Source organism: Amblyraja radiata, chromosome 3, assembly GCF_010909765.2.
Source record: "Amblyraja radiata isolate CabotCenter1 chromosome 3, sAmbRad1.1.pri, whole genome shotgun sequence".
NCBI classification, from domain to species: Eukaryota; Metazoa; Chordata; class Chondrichthyes; order Rajiformes; family Rajidae; genus Amblyraja; species Amblyraja radiata.
In genome coordinates, this window is record NC_045958.1 from 93,476,622 (window position 1) to 93,493,526 (window position 16,905).

The 16,905-nt window shown below is 42.1% G+C and overlaps 1 protein-coding gene across 5 annotated transcripts in view; it reads right to left on the reverse strand.

Moving 5' to 3' along the window:
• Positions 1-10,212: 10,212 nt before the first annotated feature.
• htt (huntingtin) overlaps positions 10,213-16,905 on the reverse strand; it is a 214,299-nt gene continuing 207,606 nt past the window's right edge. For 4 of the 5 annotated variants that reach the window (XM_033018344.1, XM_033018343.1, XM_033018342.1 and 1 more), the window contains 3 exons: positions 16,448-16,610; positions 13,267-13,427; positions 12,336-12,549 (listed from right to left, as the gene is read on the reverse strand). In XM_033018344.1, the coding sequence (XP_032874235.1) occupies positions 12,336-12,549; positions 13,267-13,427; positions 16,448-16,610 (538 nt within the window). Of the gene's footprint in view, positions 12,550-13,266; positions 13,428-16,447; positions 16,611-16,905 lie in introns of all 5 variants that reach the window. The other variant, XM_033018340.1, reaches the window with a different exon arrangement.

Genomic DNA, 16,905 nt, shown 5'->3' on the forward strand with positions numbered 1-16,905 from the left:
TGCATGCCTACTTTCAATGACTGGTGTACCATGACACCCAGGTCTCGCTGCATCTCCCCTTTTCCTAGTCGGCCACCATTTAGATAATAGTCTGCTTTCCTGTTTTTGCCACCAAAATGGATAACCTCACATTTATCCACATTATACTGCATCTGCCAAACATTTGCCCACTCACCCAGCCTATCCAAGTCACCTTGCAGTCTCCTAGCATCCTCCTCACAGCTAACACTGCCCCCCAGCTTAGTGTCATCCGCAAACTTGGATTCAATTCCCTCATCCAGATCATTAATATATATTGTAAATAGCTGGGGTCCCAGCACTGAGCCTTGCGGTACCCCACTAGTCACTGCCTGCCATTGTGAAAAGGACCCGTTTACTCCTACTCTTTGCTTCCTGTTTGCCAGCCAGTTCTCTATCCACATCAATACTGAACCCCCAATGCCGTGTGCTTTAAGTTTGTATACTAATCTCTTATGTGGGACCTTGTCGAAAGCCTTCTGGAAGTCCAGATACACCACATCCACTGGTTCTCCCCTATCCACGCTACTAGTTACATCCTCGAAAAATTCTATAAGATTCGTCAGACATGATTTACCTTTTGTAAATCCATGCTGACTTTGTCCAATGATTTCACCACTTTCCAAATGTGCTGCTATCCCATCTTTAATAACTGACTCTAGCAGTTTCCCCACTACCGATGTTAGACTAACTGGTCTGTAATTGACCCCGTTTTCTCTCTCCCTCCCTTCATAAAAAGTGGGGTTACGTTTGCTACCCGCCAATCCTCAGGAACTACTCCAGAATCTAAAGAGTTTTGAAAGATTATTACTAATGCATCCACTATTTCTGGAGCTACTTCCTTAAGTACTCTGGGATGCAGCCTATCTGGCCCTGGGGATTTATCGGCCTTTAATCCATTCAATTTACCCAACACCACTTCCCGGCTAACCTGATTTCCCTTGTTATCCACGGATGCACTACCTTCCCTGATTCATTCTTTTGCCAAACTGGGATGAACAATTTTTGCAGTTCATCCATGCAGTCTTTAAATGTCTTCCATTGCATATCCACCGTCAACCCTTTTAGAATTAATTGCCAGTCAATCTTGGCCAATTCACGTCTCATACCCTCAAAGTTACCTTTCTTTAAGTTCAGAACCATTGTTTCTGAATTAACAATGTCACTCTCCATCCTAATGAAGAACTCAACCATATTATGGTCACTCTTGCCCAAGGGGGCATGTACAACAAGACTGCTAACTAACCCTTCCTCATTACTCAATACCCAGTCTAAAATAGCCTGCTCTCTCGTTGGTTCCTCTACATGTTGATTTAGATAACTATCCCGCATACATTCCAAGAAATCCTCTTCCTCAGCACCCCTGCCAATTTGATTCACCCAATCTATATGTAGATTGAAGTCACCCATTATAACTGTTTTGCCTTTGTCGCACGCATTTCTAATTTCCTGTTTGACACCATCTCCAACTTCACTACTACTGTTACGTGGCCTGTACACAACACCCACCAGCGTTTTCTGCCCCTTAGTGTTTCGCAGCTCTACCCATACCGATTCCACATCCTCCAAACTAATGTCCTTCCTTTCCATTGCGTTAATCTCCTCTCTAATCAGCAACGCTACTCCACCTCCTTTTCCTTTCTCTCTATCCCTCCTGAATATTGAATATCCCTGGATGTTCAGCTCCGAGCCTTGGTCACCCTGGAGCCATGTCTCCGTGATCCCAACTATATCATGGTCATTAATAGCTATCTGCACATTCAACTCATCCACCTTATTACAAATGCTCCTTGCATTGAGACACAAAGCCTTCAGGCTTGTTTTTACAACACTCTTACCCCTTATACAATTATGTTGAAAAGTGGCCCTTTTTGATTTTTGTCCTGGTTTTGTCTGCCTGCCACTTTTACTTTTCACCTTGCTACCTATTGCTTCTACCCTCATTTTACACCCCTCTGTCTCTACGCTCACACATTTAAGAAACCCTTTCCCTTTAACTCCATCCTCCACTATCCCATTCGACACCCCACCACCCTTATTCAGTTTAAAACCACCCGTGTAGCAGTGGCAAACCTGCCTGCCAGAATGCTGGTCCCACACCTGTTAAGATGCAATCCGTCCCTTTTGTACAGTTCCCCCTTACCCCAAAACAGATCCCAGTGATCTAAGAATCTAAATCCCTGCCCCGTGCACCAGTTCCTCAGCCGCACGTTCAGGCCCCGTATCTCCCTGTTCCTGCTCTCGCCAGCACGAGGAACTGGAAGCAAACCGGAGATAACAACCCTGGAGCATTTTTCCGAGCTCTCTAAAGTCACGCTGCAGAATATTCATCCCCTTCTTTCCGACATTGTTTGTGCCGACATGCACTACCACTTCCGGATGTTCACCTTCGCCCTTGAGGATTTTCTGCACTCTGTCCGTGACATCCTGGATCCTGGCAACAGGAAGGCAGCACACCATCCTCGCATCCCGTCTGTTGCCGCAGAAACCCCTGTCCGTACCTCTCACAATGGAGTATCCCACTACAATGGCGTTGCCTGCCTTAGGCCTTTTTGGTTCTGGCTCAACAGCCCTATTCGCATCGCAAGCCAGTCCGCCGCTCAGTGTAAGCACGTCTTCTGTCCCGACAGCTTCTAAGTGGGTGAACCTGTTCACAAGAGATACAACACCCGGGGACGTTGGCATTCCATGCTTCCCTCCCTTTCTCCCACCTTCTCTCTTCCAGTACCTTAGGTGTAACAATCGTACTGTAGGACTTGTCGAGGAACGACTTTGTTTCTCGGACGAACCGGAGGTCATCCACTTGCTTCTCCAGTTCCCCAACACGGCCCTTCAGGAGCTCTACCTGGATGCACTTCTCGCATTTGTAGCAACCAGAGGCACCAGCGGTGTCCTTGACCTCCCACATACTGCAAGCATCACACTGAATCAGCTTACCTGACATCTCCTTCTTTCGTCTCTACCTCTCAAGCGTATTGCGTGGTCTCCTCTCCTCAGCAGCCTCCTCGCCGAAGACTCACACTTTTCTCACAGGGCACTTCCCTCACTGCCGCTCCCCAAGATCAGTCTTGCTTAAATTGACTGATAAATTGCCTGATTTACCAATTTACAAACCAAATTCCTCAGTTTTCAACTGTTTTCCCGGCACTCACTTCTCTCCTCCCACTTGGGCTAGAGCCAATCAGTCGTATTTCTTGCTAAACTCCTGCTGCTGTTGCTCCCAAACTACAGCAGTTCTGAGTAAAGTCTGCCTGTCCTTGGCCTCTACTTTTCAACTGTTGTCACCCCTCTGACTCACTTCTCTCCTCCCACTTGGGCTAGAGCCAATCAGTCGTATCTCTTGCTAACCTCCTGCTGCTGTTGCTCCCAAATCTACAGCAGTTCTGAGTAAAGTCTGCCTGTCCTTGGCCTCTACTTTTCAACTGTTTTCACCCCTCTGACTCACTTCTTTCCTCCCACTTGGGCTAGAGCCAATCAGTCGTATCTCTTGCTAAACTCCTGCTGCTGTTGCTCCCAAAACTACAGCAGTTTTGAGTTATAGGGAGTGGTTGGATAGGCTGGGTGAGCTTAGGTCTAAGGAACATTTTCACGCAGAGGATAGTGATATTTTCACTATCAGAGGAAGCTACAGAAGTGAATATAATTGATAATTGATAATTTGCGGGCGTCCAGATGGTAAGGGACAAAGTCAAAGTCAAGGTGAGTCCAGAATCGGCTCTTCCCAACCAGAGACCGCGGCTTCAGGCTGGTGTAGGCCGCAGGCCGGCGGTCAAAGTTTTAAAGTACCTGCCGTGCCGCAGCCGGAAGCACCGCAGTCTGCAGGGCCGGCGGTCGAAGCTCCCCTCCAGGGGAGATTGTAAGTCCATACCGCGCCCGCGGTAGAAGACGGCCGCGGGCCAGCAGTGAAAGCTTCTTCTTCCCCCCGGGTCCTCCACGAGGGATCCCGGGCTGTAGACGCCGCACCAGCTGGAGTTCTGCAGACTGCGGCTTCAGGCTGCCGCGGGCCAGCGTAACGGAGCGCTCCCCTCCAGCGAGGTCTCACCCGCTCCGCGCCGAGAGTCCACGCTGCGCCCGCCGCTGAAGCTCCGGGCGCGTCTCCGGGAAAGTCCGCGCCGATCCTTGCTGTTAGGCCACGGGGGAGGCGACCTGAAAAAGTCGCCTCTCCATGGAGGAGGCGGCCGAAACGGTTCCCCCCTTACCCCCCCACACCACCCCCCACACATAACACACAAAGAAACATTAAAAACAGACTTTTAAACATACTAAAAAAAATTTAAAAAGTTGAAAAAAGACGGACACGCTGCCGACAGGCTGCTGCCAGTGCAGCGCCCCCTACCGAATAATGGAGACACAGGAACTGCAGATGCTGATATCTTGAGCGAAAAACGCAAAATGCTGGAAGAAATGGAGATGATGTTTCATGTTGGAACACTTCTTTGGGGTGATTGTAGTAGTGGAGAGAAAATTGGAAAAGAGAGGTGGGGACGGGGCAAAGACTGGCAATTGATAGGCAGATATAGGTGACGGAGTTTAATTGGCAGATTGGGGGAGTAAGTGACACAGGCTAGAGATGAAAAGAGACAAAAGGATGTCAGATAAGGAGAGGAGGCGTGAAATGTAAAGCCAGAGGGAGAGGGTGCAGGTGGAAGCAGATATAGTTACAACTTTTCAAAGACATTTAGACAGATGAATGGGAAGGGGTTAGAGCGATATGGGCCAAATGGAGGCAAATGGAATTAGTTGAGAATGCCAACTTGCCAACAGAATCCATACAATTTTAGTTGTCCATTGTTTGGAACACTTTTTGGAATGAGTTCATAACCAATGAAACACCTTTAATTTTGCACACCTATACTTAAGAATAGAAAGTAATAAAGTTTTTTCACAAAAGGGACGAGTAAGGGTGACAATAGATGGCATTAAAAAGCTCAGACAAAAGATGGATTTTAGGCAACATTTTAAAGTAGTAAAAGATGAAATCCATAGTCTACCATAGCTAAATCTACAGAAATCAATGATGGGAAGCCAAAGAAGACAGAGGAGGTTTTAACAAGAGACTAGACTACAAGCGAGTTTACCAGGGGAGTGTGTAGTGTTATGGAGGCGTAGATGGGAGGAAGTCATTGCAAAATGTAATTATAAAGATGATAATTTTCGATGCGCAGTGCATATTAAGGAAGTAATAGATCTTACAAGCAATTACAAATCATTTTTGGAATAAAACATTAAATCCTTCATACAGATTGATTAGAAAGCACTATTTTCTGCCTAAATCTTTGCTGAAGTAGAGACTATAAAATAATTTGTAGCTTGGAAAAGAGATGATAAGATATGCACTAAAGAGCAGAACAAGAATAGACTAGAGAGAAAAATAGCATGCGATGGAGGAGATGACCTATGCTGTTATGAACTGTGATCAGAAAAACATCATTAAAGATAGCAAACACATTTTATTATGAAGTGAAGGGTTAAACTAGGCCACTTCTTTGGAATACAGTGTAAGCAATGTTTTTAAGCTGGCGATGAGAAGATGTTGATGTTTTGCTGTTCCATCACTTCATGTGCAATCCTTGAATCAGATTGTCTCCGGTACAGGGAACCGTGCAATATTCTACTCAGTCTATATTCACACATTTCCTTTACTGCATCCACTGTTATTGTGGAAAAAGTGCAGATCCACCACTGATTTTCCAGCAACTGGTGGTCCAGCCCCAACTTCAACTCTTCAATAGCTCAGTCAAATTCATGAGATACAATTTCCCATGCACAAATCCATACTAACCATCCCAAATCGGTCCTTACCTTTCCAAATGCTGGTGGGTCCTGTCTCCCTGTATCACCTCCAGTAACTTTACCATCCCCGATGTTAGGCTCACAGTTCTGTAGCTCCCTGTTGCAGCTCTTCCTAAACAAAGCCATAACATTAGCCACCCTCCAGTCTTTTGGTACTTCACCTGGTATTAAATTGTTCAAGTTTAAACTGAAAACTTTTGCCTGCAAAAGTTAAATAATTAAAGTAAACCCTTGTGATAATACACATTGCAAATCACAATTTAACATAATCAACATTTTAATACAATAAATTTAGCAAACTTGAAAAAATTGTTTGCTAACTATCCAACTGCTCACTCAAAAGGCTGCATTACTAGATAAACCCTCACATGCACTAAGAGTGTGTTTTTTGTTGCATTTGCTAGGCAGGGGCCCTATCTGGCTGTGCTTGCATTTTAAATTCTCACCATAGCCTTCAAATTCCTCCATATCACCTCATTCCTCTCATCCATTACAATATCAATACCCCGAGCTCACTGTAATCACTGTCAGCCCCTCAAGTCATTTTGATAATTTACACTCTCCTCCAAATCTAGTATTTTTAAATCACTCCTCCACAGGCCACTGTACATTTGGTTGCCAATGCCCCATGCTCTAAAATACTCTGCCTAAACGCCTCCACTTTTCCAATTTATTTCATGGCTAATGGAAGATGCTCCTTAAAATATCTTCTTTTTGGCCCTCGTCATACTGTGGTTTCATAATGTTCATATTGCAATTAGAGCTAACCATGTAATAATAATAATAATAAATTTTATTTATGGGCGCCTTTCAAGAGTCTCAAGGACACCTTACAAAAATTGAGCATGTAGAGGAAAAACATGTAAGGGGAATGAAATAAATAGTAGAGACATGACTAGTACACAAAGTAAAGACAAAATTCAATACAAAACACAGTACGAGGCAATTAATGCACAGATGAAAAGGGACGGGGACGTGGGGCTAAGGATAGGCAGAGGTGAAGAGATGGGTCTTGAGGCGGGACTGGAAGATGGTGAGGGACACGGAATTGCGGATCAGTTGGGGGAGGGAGTTCCAGAGCCTGGGAGCTGCCCTGGAGAAGGCTCTGTCCCCAAAACTGCGGATGTTGGACTTGTGGATGGAGAGGAGACCGGCTGATGTGGATCTGAGGGACCGTGAGGGTTGGTAGGGGGAGAGGAGGTCAGTGAGATATGGGGGGGCCAGATGGTGGAGGGCTTTGTAGGTGAGGACCAGGATTTTGTAGGTGATCCGGTGGGAGATGGGAAGCCAGTGAAGTTTTTTGAGGACTGGAGTGATGTGATGCCAGGATTTGGTGTGGGTGATGAGTCGGGCGGCTGCGTTCTGGACCAGTTGGAGTCGGTTGATGTAGGTGGAGCTGATGCCAAGGAGAAGTGAGTTGCAATAATCCAGTCGGGAGGAGATGAAGGCATGGATGAGTCTTTCAGCAGCAGGCGGTGTGAGAGAGGGTCTGAGTTTGGCGATGTTGCGGAGATGAAAGAAGGAGGTTTTAATGACATGGCGGATGTGAGGCTCAAGGGAGAGGGTGGAATCAAAGATCACGCCAAGGTTGCGGGCCTGGGGAGATGGGGAGACAGTGGTGCCGTCGATGGTGAGAGTGGGGTTATTGATTTTGCTGAGTAAGTTAATCAATTGATGTAGCAAGTTAATCAATGTGTGTGGAGAACAATTTCCCAGAGCTGTCCTAAATTTGGTTTGAACATGTGCCTTTGCCTGTTGTCCTTGAAGTAGGGTTTTGGTTTATGTTCTAGACACACTCATTCTCCATTTTCATATGTTTGATGTTCTCCTTCTAGAGAGAATGTGTGGAAAATAAAGAATTAATAGTTTAAAAAACACAACCTTTTATGTCTTGCCTGTTGCTTGAAAAAGTAAGCGTGAGAGGTGAGAGTATAATAACTCCTTTGTACTGTTATTGGATAAGTTACAAATGCTACATGAGAAGATTAAAGCTCAATTTATCATCAACACAAATCAGTCGTAACCTTCAAGATAAGCTAGGCGATTTTCCATTTGAAGCCAAAAAACAGGAGTTTGTGCATGGCAAAAACTGTTGATATACTTTATAAGGTCAGTTCACATTTTAGCACTTTGCAATGTCTCTAAGCAACGAGATAAGTCCCAAGACTCATTAAACTACTTTTATGTGGGAGCAGTTCAGAGTGGGACCTTTCCATGAACCAAGAACAAAGAGAAAACATTTTCATGCTATTGTGAATAACAAAGCCAATAAAACCATTTAAACCAAAGACCTAAATTCTCCAAAGGAAAACGTCCTCACAAGAGGTCACAGTTGACATACAGCACAAAGTATTGATTTCCTAAAATTTGATCATCAGTGCTGCTCAGCTGCCTGTAAACCAGTCACATTTTTATAATAAACAAACCGCACACATGGAAGCTGAAATGAAAGGAACAGCAATTACCAGTCAATGGCCGTGTAATGAATGTATAGGTCTCTGTATGTGCACCCAATATTTTTCTACTCTTTCAACTTTGTCAAGTTCTCAATTTTACTTTCATGCCAATCAATGCATTGGTATGCCAATCCCCCCCCCCCCCCCCCCCCCCCCCCCAGATGTAGGGGGCGACATTCTGTCATCTCGTAGGATGTCTAGACGAGTGTTCAGCATGAAACATTACTTTCTTGTGAAATTATGTGAATTGTTTTGGAAGGTAAAATCATTTATGAGAGCCAGAAGTGACCGAGAATGCCTTTGGATAACACGAGGACTGAGGGCGGGCACTAATACGTTGTGTGGCCGTATCACAGCTTGCTCAGAATGTAAACCCCGGCCCTAATCCACCTGCTACCACAGGGCTATTAAACCAAATAAACTCAGTTGAAGAAAATCTGCTTCAATTGTACTTTACAAAGTGAAACGCCAGGTTGTCTTCCGGTTGAATCTAAGCAATACAATATTGTATTTCATACAAAAGGAGTAATATTCACAAATCTGCTTAACTGATCAAAACATTTCCAGATCATGTCAAAGTTGGTATATAAATGTAAACTCTGCTTTTTCAATAAATGTATATGGCCAGATGGTTAAAGAGATCAGCAGTGAGGAGTTGAACATTTTACTATGTTGCAATAAATATATCAATTTTTTCTCCACAAATCAGGTGCAAGGCAAAAAAATAAAAATAAATCAGGATCATCATTCCAGATTGTTACTCTATTGTTTAAGCAGTTGTATGATGTGTAGGAGGATGTACATACAGTTATGTAGGTATACAGCTGTATGAAGATTGTTTAAGATTGATGCTAGGCCAAATATGATCTGGCCTGCCGCAAGGAACACAGATGAAAATTTTGTAACTTGAACGAGATAGTGGAAAGGCAATTCATTTTCAGAAGACCAACATGGATCATGAAAGAATGTTGAAGGCTTCTACTGTTTCCAGATGCCAGTCTCACTTCGAAATTTGTCAGTAAGAATTCAGCAATACTTGGGTGAAAGCTAATCAGTTTTACTGTCAAAACCATTTAAATTATTAAGACAAACTCCAGATCACCAAATCTCACCATCAGACACATTATTCTCATCTTCAGAGGCTAACACCCTGATTCTCTGATCACCGTGCCAACTACAAGTTTAAGCCACTTATGACCAAGGGTATTTTAAAATTTTGATAAAGGGCCATTGACCTGAAACATTGCCGTGTTTCTCTCCACATAAGCTGTCTGACTTAATGAGAGTGTACTAGCAATCAATTGTGTTTCATATTTCCTGCATCAGCAGTTTTACTAATTTATTTTGTAATTTTTTTCCTTGATCTGTAGTATCATGACTACAGTCATGAAAGATTCTATATCCTATTCTGATATTTAAAACCATTTTATAGTCACCACATTTTGAACCAGCTTGTTCTGAATGTCATTAACTTTGAACGATAAGTATCCAATTCAAAGTGACACAAACTGCAGACTCATGAATCTTGAACAAAAAAGTGCTGGAGGAACTCAGTGGGTCAGGCGGCATGTGTGGAGGGAATGGACAGATGACATTTTGCGTCAGGACCCTTCTTCAGACTGACCCAATGCAATGCTATGTGTAATAAAACCTCAGTTATCGGGTATGTACTCCACCTGTCAGGTGCCAGTTAAGTGTGGTCCATTTCTTCAGCAACTTCCTGATGTGGGCCAATGCATTCCCTCGACTCTGATGAAATGGCTCCAGGCATTCCCTCTGAACCTGCCAGGTAGTGATCTGCTATGCAGCTGAGCTTTCATCGGCGGTAGGTTGTGTGTTCAATTGTTCAATTTCACAGAACCAATGGAATAATGTTTTTCAACAGGTATGAACAAATTTATAAACAGCCAATAAGATTAAACTGAAGTGCTGTTTCCTCTTTTCACCAATCACTAATTTATTGTACAAGCATTTTGCAGGGATCCAGTAAACATATTTCTGTTCCATACATGTTTCTTTTTAATCAATGAACCCATAATGATTTAAAAAAATAAATTGATGTTGCAGGAGCAAATATCAATATGATAATCTTTGACTTAAATTTTAAATGAGCGGCATAGAAGAAAAAAAAGATGTGATCTATTTGTGATTTGTTTCCCTTTTTTAATGTCATGTTTTTATCGTGGTTAAATATACTTTATTTTCTTCATTCCTGTTGTCCTATTCCTCAATTCAGTTTGGAGTACAAAAGGTCACATATTAAAGGTTCTGTTTCAGTAAGTCCTTTTATTTTTCAAAGTGCAAATTAAGTCATTTAGAATTAAAATGCAACATTTCAGCCAAGTTTTAACGGTACTATGAGGGCTAACACTTAATAAATACAATGGCTCTAGCCATGTGTCTGTCATAGCCATTGTATAAACATTTGTCAGATTGAGTGTTTGTGGAATTCTGAAGCAGCTCCACTGTACCTGTGTTATTATTGACAGTCTGTTCAGCCTTTATGTAAGAGATATAAATTAAGAAAATCAGTCGAGACACATCTTAACACGGGACACAGTGACAGCAAGTCACTCAATGTCAGGAAGTTGTCACAATATTATACCATGAGTAATTCTCCACTGTGTGATAAGAACTTATCATATTAGCTAAGTTCTAAGGTTGTTACATACTGTTGTACCTATATGAAAACCACACTGCCAGAACATGACAGAAGCACAAGATTGTACAGCATTAAATCTGGAAACTACAAATGAAAACTCAAGCTTCTTCCCCTTCCCCTTCCCACCCCTCCCTCCCCCAAACATCAAGTAGTAGGTTAACTGCATTTTACTTGAATGAACCTGGTGGCCCTGCCATTTCATTCAATCTCATCATCATGTGCAACCAAGCATGTGTCTGTCCCAGTATTAGACATGCGGAAGAAAAGATGTATTTCACGCATACATGTACCTCAACAAAACATGGCAACACCCTATTTTGATAGCAACAGCACTCAATCTGAAGAAGGGTCTCGACCTGAAATGTCGCCCATTCATTCTCTCCAGAGATGCTGCCTCACCCACTGAGTTACTCCAGCATTGTGTCTACCTTCGATTTAAACCAGCATCTGCAGTTCTTTCTTTCTACAAATCCTATATATAAAACAAGATTATTGCTTTATTGAAGCATTTCTATGGCTGATTCTGTTTTAACATCAAAAATTGAATTATGTAATCAAGTAATGATTCAAATCAAGCTGCATGATCATTCTAATTTACCTGCTCAACTACACTTCAAATCTCTGATTTGAAACAAAAATTCAGATATAGGTAAATTAGTAATTTGAACAAGGACTCGAACTAAGATGTTGAATATTTCTAAACTCCGACTTGCTTTTAATGTTCAACCTCAATATACCAAATCCACGTTTTATTTTCCATGGAATACGTCATCTTGATAGAACTGGTTCATTTTGCTCTTTCGCAAATAAGACCTGAATACCAGATCATCATACTTTAACTTCACAGCTAATAATAAATATATTTTTTTCTTTTTTATAGTACATAGAGACACTATTTCATTCAAGAAATCAACTGTTGTTTGATGGAAACTGAAATCAGTGATGCATTATGGACCCGCACCAAATCAAAATAAATATTCACTCTCACATCACAGTCACGCCTGTTTTAAACCACATTCAGACTCCATCCACAGCCAAGGACAGACAGACATAGAAGACATTCAACATAGTGGTTTTGTTCATTGCAAATTAAGGGGTAAATTCATGCATCACAAGTTTTACAATCATACATATTTTACATGATATATAAATCTTCGGTTAAAAGACAAATTTTACTTATATTACCACATCTTACATCCTGAGAAGATTAATGTTTTGTGATTATATGCACTAAATTAGACATACAACCACGTGACAATAAGTAGCTGAAGAGTCAGAACATTTGGAAGGAACATGCTGGGAGAGTGACTTGAGAATACTGAGTTTGCTGCAAATAAACTCTGGCGACCTGTCCCACTGTGTATTAAGAAGTTCTCTCCACATGCCAAGTCTGTGGACACTGACTATCAGATCTGAGCAACCTGATGAATGTTTCGCAGGCAGGACAAGAGCTGATGGTACGGAGTGCCAGGAGTTGCCACCATTTCAAACACAGACTGGAAGGCACGGCGATCCAACTCCTCGTCAATCTGCTTCCTATAGAAGTCCATGGCCAGTAAACAGAAGAGGTTCACATCCACTTGTTCAGATTTACCCATTCGGCTGATGATATGTGGAAGGCTGGGCAAGGAGTTAAGAAATAATTTCATTTAACAAATTGCAATCTGTTCGGTAATAGCATCGGAATCAGGTCAGATTTACTTCTGTTCTTCCAAACTATGCTGCATTAATCCAATTATAGTTCCAACTTCAATCTTGAGCATACAACTATCATCTAATGTTTGTATTTCACTAAACATTTACAAAATTATTTTTTGCATTTTAGTTGCTACAATCTCTAGAATTCAAATACTTTGTAAAGTGATATTGGGCATATATCTTAGCTTAATAGTAGCACATTCTCCTGTGTCTTGGATTAATAAGGTAAAGCCTCACCATGGTGACTTGAGGCTATTCAATATATTTCAGGCTAACATATTTCAGGTGCTTCTCTGACACTGGCTTGTCTGTCAGGCACAGCTGTAAACCAAGGCCTTTCTTCATGCTAAGGTTACCCCTGCTGAGAGGTTCAGAGAGACTCAAGAATAAAATACAATACAAAATGCGTCAACACTCATCAGAATTTAGTTTGTGATTAAAACTAAAAGGGACTTGCATTTGTATGGTGCCCTTTAGAAACTCAGATGTTCCAAATACACTTTGAAGAGTAGTTATGCTGTAGTTGGCTGCCCCAAATAATGCCCCAGAGCTAGTACACTGCTTGGGTTAATTACAATCCAATGGAATTGTCAGTCCAAGCATCTGTGCCTTTTTAAGCATGCAAGTTAACAAGGATACAGAGCTGAGATCCACGCGCTGGTTGATGCACTGACAAAGAAACAGGACAGGCTCCACATGGCCATCGCTATCGGAGTTCTCTGTGTGAAGTTTGAAAGTGACAACATTACCCAGTCCCTCACCATGGAAGACTGTCCAGTATTATGTAATGTCTGAAACACCTGCAAAGAAACAAACATAGAGAACTCTGTAATATGGATATTTCATAGACTGGTACAGCACAGAAGCAGCCCACTTTGCCCATGCCAATCGTGATGCTTGCTTCAAAAAGGCAGCCAGCATCATCAACGACCCATACCACCCTGGCCAAGCTCTCATTTCACCCCTGCCATCGTGAAGAAGTATTAAAAATGTATGTTAGGGTAGAAAAATCCCCAGGACCTGACGGGATCTATATCAGGATGCCAAAGAAAGCAAAAGTGATTGCTGAGGCTCTAACGATGAGGGGTATTTTATTTTTCCATCTTTTACTTATATTACCACATCTTACATCCTGAGAAGGATTTGGTCCATGAGAATACCTACCCTTTTCTTAGCTACCCTCTTGCTTCTAATATACTTATAAAGGTTTTAGCATTCTCCTTAATCCTACTTGCCAAGGAAATTTCACAGGCCCCATTTGATTTGTGCAAAATGGAATTATATAACTGAGATCATTGTCTGCTTTGTAGGTTTAATTTGTAAAATACACCATAATTCTCACTTGTCTGGTCACAAATTCAGACTTTTTATCAAAACAAACAGTTGGCAGAACACTGGATCTGTGAAGGGAAAAGGACTTCCAATGATTCAGGTCATGAATAATGCAGCAGAGGGGAGATAGCTGGTTAAAAAGTGGCGAGGGAACGTTTTGGGGAAAGAACCGGCAAGTGATAGGTGGATCCAGGTAAGGACAGGTTGATTAGCAGACAAGTGAGATGAGGGTGGTAAGAGTGGAGATAGTAACCAAGGCTGGAGGTTATAAATGGAGAAGACAAAACCATGCAACTGGTGGAATATGAATAGGAAGGAAGGTGGGGAATCAAATGTAGAGACCAGAGGGGGAAGGATGGTGGACATAGGTGAATGGGGGGAGGGGGGGTATGTGAGGGGAAAGGTGACCCAGATTATGGAGGGATGGGTGATAGGTCGGTGGAGGATGAGAAAGCACAGTGCCCTCCATAATGTTTGGGACAACGACCCATCATTTATTTATTTGCATCTGTACTCCACAATTTGAGATTTGTAATAGAAAATAGAAAAAAATCATGTGGTTAAAGTGCAAATTGTCAGATTTTAATAACGGCCATTTTTATACATTCTGGTTTCACCATGTAGAAATTACAGCCGTGTTTATACATAGTCCCCCCCCCATTTCAGGGCACCATAATGTTTGGGACACATGGCTTCACAGGCGTTTGTAATTGCTCAGATGTGTTTAAAATCCTCCTTCATGCAGGTATAAGAGAGCTCTCAGCACCTAGTTTTTCCTTCAGTCTTTCCATCACATTTGGAAACTTTTATTGCTGTTTATCAACATGAGGACCAAAGTTGTGCCAATGAAAGTAAAATAAGTCATTATGAGATTGAGAAACAAGAACAAAACTGTTAGAGACATCAGCCAAACCTTAGGCTCACCAACATCAACTGTTTGGAACATCATTAAGAAGAAAGAGAGCACCGATGAGCTTACTAATCGTAAAGGGACTGGCAGGCCATGGAAGACCTCCACAGCTGATGACAGAATAATTCTCTCTATAATAAAGAAAAATCCCCAAACACCTGTCCGACAGATCAGAAACACTCTTCAGGAGTCAGGTATGGATTTATCAATGATCACTGTCCGCAGAAGACTTCATGAACAGAAATACAGAGGCTACACTGCAAGATGCAAACCACTGGTTAGCTGCAAAAATAGGATGGCCGGGTTACAGTTTGCCAAGAAGTACTTAAAAGAGCAACCACAGTTCTGGAAAAAGGTCTTGTGGACAGATGTGATGGAGATTAACTGATATCAGAGTCATGGCAAGAGCAAAGTATGGAGGAGAGAAGGAACTGCCCAAGATCCAAAGTATACCACATTATCTGTGAAACACGGTGGTGGGGGTGTTTTGGCCTGGGCATGTATGGCTGTTGAAGGTACTGGTTCACTTATCTTCATTGATAATACAAATGCTGATGGTAGTAGCATAATTAATTCTGAAGTGTATAGACACATCCTATCTGCTCAAGTTCAAACAAATGCCTCAAAACTCATTGGCCGGCAGTTCATTCTACAGCAAGACAATGATCCCAAACATACTGCTAAAGCAGCAAAGGAGTTTTTCAAAGCTAAAACATGGTCAATTCTTGAGTGGCCTAGTCAATCACACAATCTGAACCTAATCGAGCATGCCTTTTATATGCTGAAGGGAAAACTGAAGGGGACTAGCCCCCAATACAAGCATAAGCTAAAGATGGCTGCAATACAGGCCTGGCAGAGCATCACCAGAGAAGACACCCAGCAACTGGTGATGTCCATGAATCGCAGACTTCAAGTAGTCATTGCATGCACAGGATATGCAACAAAATAGTAATGATGACTACATTCATATACATGACATTGCTGTGTCCCAAATATTATGGTGCCATAAATGGAGGGACTAAGTTTAAACACTGCTGTAATTTCTACATGGTGAAACCAAATATATATATATATAATGGCCTTTATTAAAAGCTGATAATGTGCACTTCAACCACATGTGATTTTTTCTATTACAAATCTAAAATTGTGGAGTACAGAGGCTAATAAATAAATAAATTATGGGTCTTTGTCCCAAACATCATGGAGGGCACTGTAACTGGGTGACAGGGGTCTTGGGGGGGAGAGGAGTAAGTAGAAATAGACATCCCTCCCCAGATGCAGCCTGGTCCGCTGAGTTCCTCTGCTCAGGATTCCAGCATCTGCAGTGTCTTGTGTCTCCATGCTTTTGATAAATTGCTTTTAATTAATCTATGATTTGCACATTTATATTACGATCGATTGCTATGTTGAAGCCTTAAGGGAAGCTAGATAAGGACTCAAGAGAGCAAAAAACAAAGAAATAGGATATGCTGATAGAATTACACATTAGGGTGAGTGGTGGCACCCGTGACAAACACTGGCATGGGCTGGTTGGACAAAATGACTGCAAGCACCATGTAATAAGTAGTAGTAAAATACCTTGTAAACGACCGTGGCCATGAATTGTGGATAGGGCTGTTGATTGGAAATAAATTCCCCTATTACTTTGTTCATCACATCTTGAGGTGGAAAGAAGTCGTCGAGGAACTGTGGCAAGATCCGTGCCACCACCCGCGCCTCACAGGGGAAACCCCTCCGAATCCTAGCCAACAAACGACAGAGAAGATCATTTGACTTTGGAAAGTAACAAGCAACTTAAGCAAATTAAATTTAAATTATTCTTAAATATTCTGAGAGCATCTGGTGCCTTCAAAGCAGCACAAGCAAATAGGACCTACAAGGATTGTACTTAAATTAGCAAGTATAGCGTTTTTAAAAAGCAGAATTTCAATTTATATTGAACTTTTGCACTGGACTGTTTCAAAGGCCAACTGCACTCGGTCTAAGTTGCATACAACAGTACAGGTAAACAGGATATCTTCATCAGGAGTGGAAAC